The following is a 5,240-nucleotide window of genomic DNA, read 5'->3' as shown; positions in this document are numbered from 1 at the left end:
ACAGCATGGCTAAGAAAATGGGGGGGCTCTACCCCCCACCCCTGAGAGACTTCTCTCGGGGTTATTTTGCCACTCTGCCACGCAACAGCGTGGCTAAGGTAAATAGGGGGCTTCACCCCCAAGAGACATATCTTGGGGGTACTTCACACCCCCGATGAAGGTCGTTCAGGGGTGCCTAATATGCGTCTTTGCTCGCGCACCCGTGTATGCTTGTGTAAGTGCTCAGCCATGCATTCTCACGCCGATAAGATCGCAAAACTCAGTCAAAACGCTTCTGATATTCTTGCCGAGAAAATTGGGTCACCCAACACATAGATACTCCTCTCATTGTTATAATTAAATAGGGGGTCTTTTCCTTTATTCAGCATGTAATCTCTCACACTCACATCTCCCTATTACATTTGACTACTTTATATTTTCAAGAGATTAACTTAGGCATTAGAGAGTCTACGCATGGATCTTCACTCATGCTTATAATCAATCTCATTTCTTGAATAGGTTATTCATCGTTCTCAACCTAGCCAAGGGACTCATCCATCGCTGTTGTGACCCTCAAGAGACTCATCCATCGCTGTTGTTACCCCTAGGAGACTCACCCATTGCTGTCTCTACCTCTGGAAGACTCATTCATCGTTGTCGTTCCACCCCAGGAGACTCACCCATCTCTTTTGATAGTTACTCATCGTTTGGACAATCCACACTTCACCCATTGCCCAAATGAGTCATCTATCCCCTGAGTGAGTCATCTATCGTTCGGATCAGCTGCACGTGGATCATCCATTGATAGTTTCCTATCTACAAATTTATTGTTATAACTGTGCAACAACAAAATGTAAATTATAAATACAAGAAAGTAAAAACTCCATATTGTTTCCATAATCTACACTAAAATTCAACTCGATTGCCTAATCTAAACAAATAGGTCAAGAGTCAAAAGAGAACTAAAGGGTGTTTTGAAAATGAAAATGAAAACATAGGGGAGGGAACATAATTTAGGCAAGTTATGGATCAAAGTGGAAAACCCATAGATCTTGCCCACACCGCGATATATATAAAAATATCTAACCACCCATCCAAATTCTTCGCTAGAAAGGTCCACTAGCCCCTGCGTGTCAAACCATTACTCCTAATTGAGAGAGAGAGAGAGAGATCCACTGTCATATGTTTGTAATTTGACCAATATTTTCTGTCCTTCAAAACCCAGATCTCAGAATTTTGTGTTCGAGCTAGATTCGAGAACTACTTTTCCTTCGTTCTGCACTTTTGAAGGTACATCGACTTGTTCGAGTTCAGTATACTTATTTCTCGTTCTCTGACCCGTTAATCTGAACAGGGTTCATTTGTATGAATGCGTAGATTACTAGTTAGGCTTTGCTTTTTCGATCAAAGCCCAGATCTGAAAGTTTTGATTTCTGGGTTGGAGTTATATTTCATGATCATCCAGTAACAGTGAGTGGTTGGATTCAGTCTGTTTGTTTCTTGTCTGGTTGATCGACGCCAGATTGTATGGATGCGTATGTCACTCTATCATGGTTCTTTGATCTGTTTTGTGTTCTCTGATCAGCATTGATTTGATGCCGCTGCTTTAGTTTGGAGCTCTTTAGTACTTTAAAGTATATCAAATTTAGTTCCATTTTGCTTGCTTTGATGTAATCCACCATACTTTCTCTCAGTATATTCTACTATAATATGGATCTAATAAAAAAAAAAAAGATGCTTTCTCTTTACTTCTGTAAGTTGATGTCTTTGGATTTATCTATGAAACCGTTCTGTTTTATTGATTTTGCTTTGGTTGCTTATCTCATATTTGTATATCATGTTTCATCCATTATTCTGAAGGAGAATGGTCTGTGAAATTTGAGTTTCCTTTTTGACTTCTAGTTGTGTAGATTCATGGATTAGAACTTAACTTGGAATTATCGTCTTGTAGAATGGAAATTGCATTTGTCTTGTTAATGTTAACCAATCTGATTTATCTAAAAGGCGGATTGATCATGATGCAATAGATAAGGACTTTAAAGATGGAGTCTGATTCAATTCTTAAATTATTGGCATTTTAAGCATGCTAGTATTGGAATCCAAATCTGACTTCTGGATTTGTTTGTAAGGGTTCAATCTAGCTGCTGTTCTTTGTTTGAAGTTCAAGTTTGTTTCATAAGAATGGTGATAGTGTGCTTTTTCCCTTCTTGCCCCTTTCTTTCTTCCCTTGCATCAACTGGGTTCATTTTTAGGGAAAACTTAGTGCGTTTTTTTTGTTTATGCTAGAATTCCTTTGTTTTTGTATGAGCTGATCCTTTTCCAGTGATACTCCTTTACAACTCCTCTATTGCTGTTTCAAAGGTTCTCTGGTCTTACCATTGGGAAAACTGATTCGTTTATACAGGGTAAGAAATGGCTATCCCAACAAGAATTGGTCTTGCTGGTCTGGCCGTGATGGGACAAAATCTTGCCCTCAACATTGCTGAGAAAGGATTCCCTATTTCTGTTTATAACCGGACCACTTCAAAAGTTGATGAGACTGTTGAACGAGCCAAGCAGGAAGGTAATCTTCCAGTTTATGGCTTTCACGATCCTGAATCCTTTGTTCGCTCAATCCAAAAGCCTCGGGTTATAATAATGCTTGTTAAGGCTGGTCCACCTGTCGACCAAACCATCAAAACTCTCTCTGTATACATGGAGAAAGGAGACTGTATTATTGATGGTGGCAATGAGTGGTATGAGAACACTGAGAGAAGAGAGAAAGCAATGGCTGAGTTGGGTCTGCTTTATCTTGGAATGGGAGTTTCAGGCGGTGAGGAAGGTGCACGACATGGACCCTCTCTGATGCCTGGAGGTGCCTTTGAGGCTTATAAGTACATAGAAGATATACTTCTTAAGGTTGCTGCCCAGGTTTCTGATAGTGGACCTTGTGTTACTTACATTGGTAAAGGTGGATCTGGAAATTTTGTCAAGATGATTCACAATGGGATTGAGTATGGTGATATGCAGCTGATTGCAGAGGCCTATGATGTTCTGAAATCGGTCGGGAAGCTCTCCAATGAGGAACTACACCAGGTTTTCTCAGAGTGGAACAAGGGGGAGCTTCTAAGCTTCTTGATTGAGATCACTGCAGATATATTTTTAGTCAAGGATGATAAGGGAGATGGTTATTTGGTAGACAAGGTTCTGGATAAAACTGGCATGAAGGGTACTGGTAAATGGACAGTTCAGCAAGCTGCTGAGCTGTCTGTTGCGGCACCCACTATAGCCTCATCTTTAGATTCAAGATTCCTTAGTGGGTTGAAGGAGGAAAGGGTTGAAGCTGCAAAGGTATTTAAATCTAGTGGGGTTAGTGACATCCTTGTGGACCAGGCTGTTGATAAGCAGAAGTTGATTGATGATGTAAGACAAGCACTTTATGCTTCCAAAATTTGTAGTTATGCCCAGGGTATGAACTTGATCCGTGCAAAGAGCATGGAGAAAGGGTGGGACTTAGAACTTGGGGAGCTTGCCAGGATTTGGAAGGGAGGTTGTATTATCCGTGCTATATTTTTGGACCGCATTAAGAAGGCCTATGACAGAAACCCTAATCTTGCAAACCTTCTAGTGGATCCAGAATTTGCAAAGGAGATGATTGACCGCCAGTCTGCATGGCGAAGAGTTGTCTGCCTTGCTATCAACTCTGGCGTTAGCACTCCTGGTATGTCTTCAAGTCTTGCTTATTTTGACACATACAGGAGGGGTCGGCTGCCTGCTAATTTGGTCCAAGCTCAAAGGGATTACTTTGGTGCTCATACCTATGAGAGGATTGACGTATCAGGCTCCTTCCATACTGAATGGTTCAAGATTTCCAAACAGGCAAAGATCTGATTTCTGGTGGTTGTCTTATACCATGTCAAGTCATGGCTATCTGCCTAATTATGTTCTTTTCCTGTCTGAAACTAAACATTATCTGCTTTTGTGGTTTGTCATATCTCTATGGTTTGGGTCTCTGTTCGTTGAACGCTTCTGGAGATCTTTCTATTTCTGTTTCTTCTGGAGTTCTATCCGAGAATATTTTAGCTTTCTTGTTCTGTATTGAAACATGTGATCGTTTGAGTCACTTGATCCATCTCGCAGAAATAAGAGCACATGTGTCTCCACTGATCTTGAGAAGCTGTTATTTTTACGAGTACCTAGAAGTTTGGAATCTTGCATTTCCTTGTTTTGTTGCCTTCCTCTTTTCCTTTGTATTATCTTGTTTTAATCACTCGGTATGTATTTTTCTCTGACCTCCTTTTGTTGATAGCAACTGTCAGTCGATTGTTTTAGAGTTGCAGTTCAATGAATGTTTGATACTTTAATCACTTCTCAGGACCTCATGTTCTTAAAATAGCCATCTTATGTTGTATTTATATAATAAGAGAGTCCTCCTGACCTTCCACGTCAAGAATGATGATTCTATTCACCATGTGTTTCTAAAGTTCTTGTTCGAAGGATCACATTGGGGATCATCTCATAACAATCCAAAACCAAAAAAGAAATGGTGAGGTCAAATGCTTGGCAACAGTGTAAGGCAAGGCCAAGCCTGCATATAAAAATAACTCACTCCCAACTCCAAAATGGAGAGTCTCGTGCACTCAAAATGCCTGTTTAGCTCCAATGAACTGACAGAGCATACATAACCGTGCAGCTAGTGCCAGTAATGGACCAACAGACAAGGTGACTGACTGGTTGCTGCTATTAGTTCTTTCACCCTTAAATGAAGATTTAGTTTTTCGCCTGCCATTGTCTGTATATTTATGTCATATTTGAGTTCTTTGAACAACTGTTTCGAATCCTTGGAGGGAATGCTTGTTTACCATTTCACTGTTTTCTTTGGCTGCTGATATTCTGCATAACATCATTCAGCTGATCTATTGTGTCACTTAATGGTGTATTCATTGGTATCCGGCCATAGTCTATGAATGAAAATATTCATGCATTACTCTATGAGGATGTTGCAATGATATTTAGATCAAATACCTGCAAAACTACCCCATATAAACACTTTTAGAACAATTTAAAATACCCTTCCCCATAACTTTTAGAACAATTTAAAATACACTTATAGAACAATTTAAACCCAATCGTGTTGTTAATAACTTGGGATTTCCAATTGAACTAAATATGTTCATTGATTGACTAATCAGTTGAATATATATAGCCTACATCTAGCCTTTAAAACATATAGGATTTTAATCTATTATTGACATTTATATTGGATTGTTCTCCTCTCTCTT

At 39.6% G+C, this 5,240-nt stretch overlaps 1 protein-coding gene across 2 annotated transcripts; it reads left to right on the top strand.

The window, feature by feature from the left end:
• Positions 1-1,076: 1,076 nt before the first annotated feature.
• Positions 1,077-4,141, top strand: LOC127797430 (6-phosphogluconate dehydrogenase, decarboxylating 1). 2 transcript variants are annotated; one of them, XM_052330324.1, is made up of 2 exons: positions 1,077-1,269; positions 2,341-4,141. In XM_052330324.1, exon 2 carries the CDS (start codon positions 2,392-2,394, stop codon positions 3,847-3,849), a length of 1,458 nt encoding a protein of 485 aa, XP_052186284.1. In that variant the 5' UTR covers positions 1,077-1,269; positions 2,341-2,391; the 3' UTR covers positions 3,850-4,141. The 2 variants fall into 2 exon arrangements, with proteins under 2 accessions (XP_052186284.1, XP_052186283.1); XM_052330323.1 differs by having other exon boundaries at positions 1,078-1,269; positions 2,384-4,141.
• Positions 4,142-5,240: the final 1,099 nt, after the last annotated feature.

This window comes from Diospyros lotus, chromosome 3 (genome assembly GCF_014633365.1).
Source record: "Diospyros lotus cultivar Yz01 chromosome 3, ASM1463336v1, whole genome shotgun sequence".
NCBI classification, from domain to species: Eukaryota; Viridiplantae; Streptophyta; class Magnoliopsida; order Ericales; family Ebenaceae; genus Diospyros; species Diospyros lotus.
Note: the sequence above shows the minus strand (reverse complement) of the source record. Positions and strands in the feature narration are given on the sequence as shown.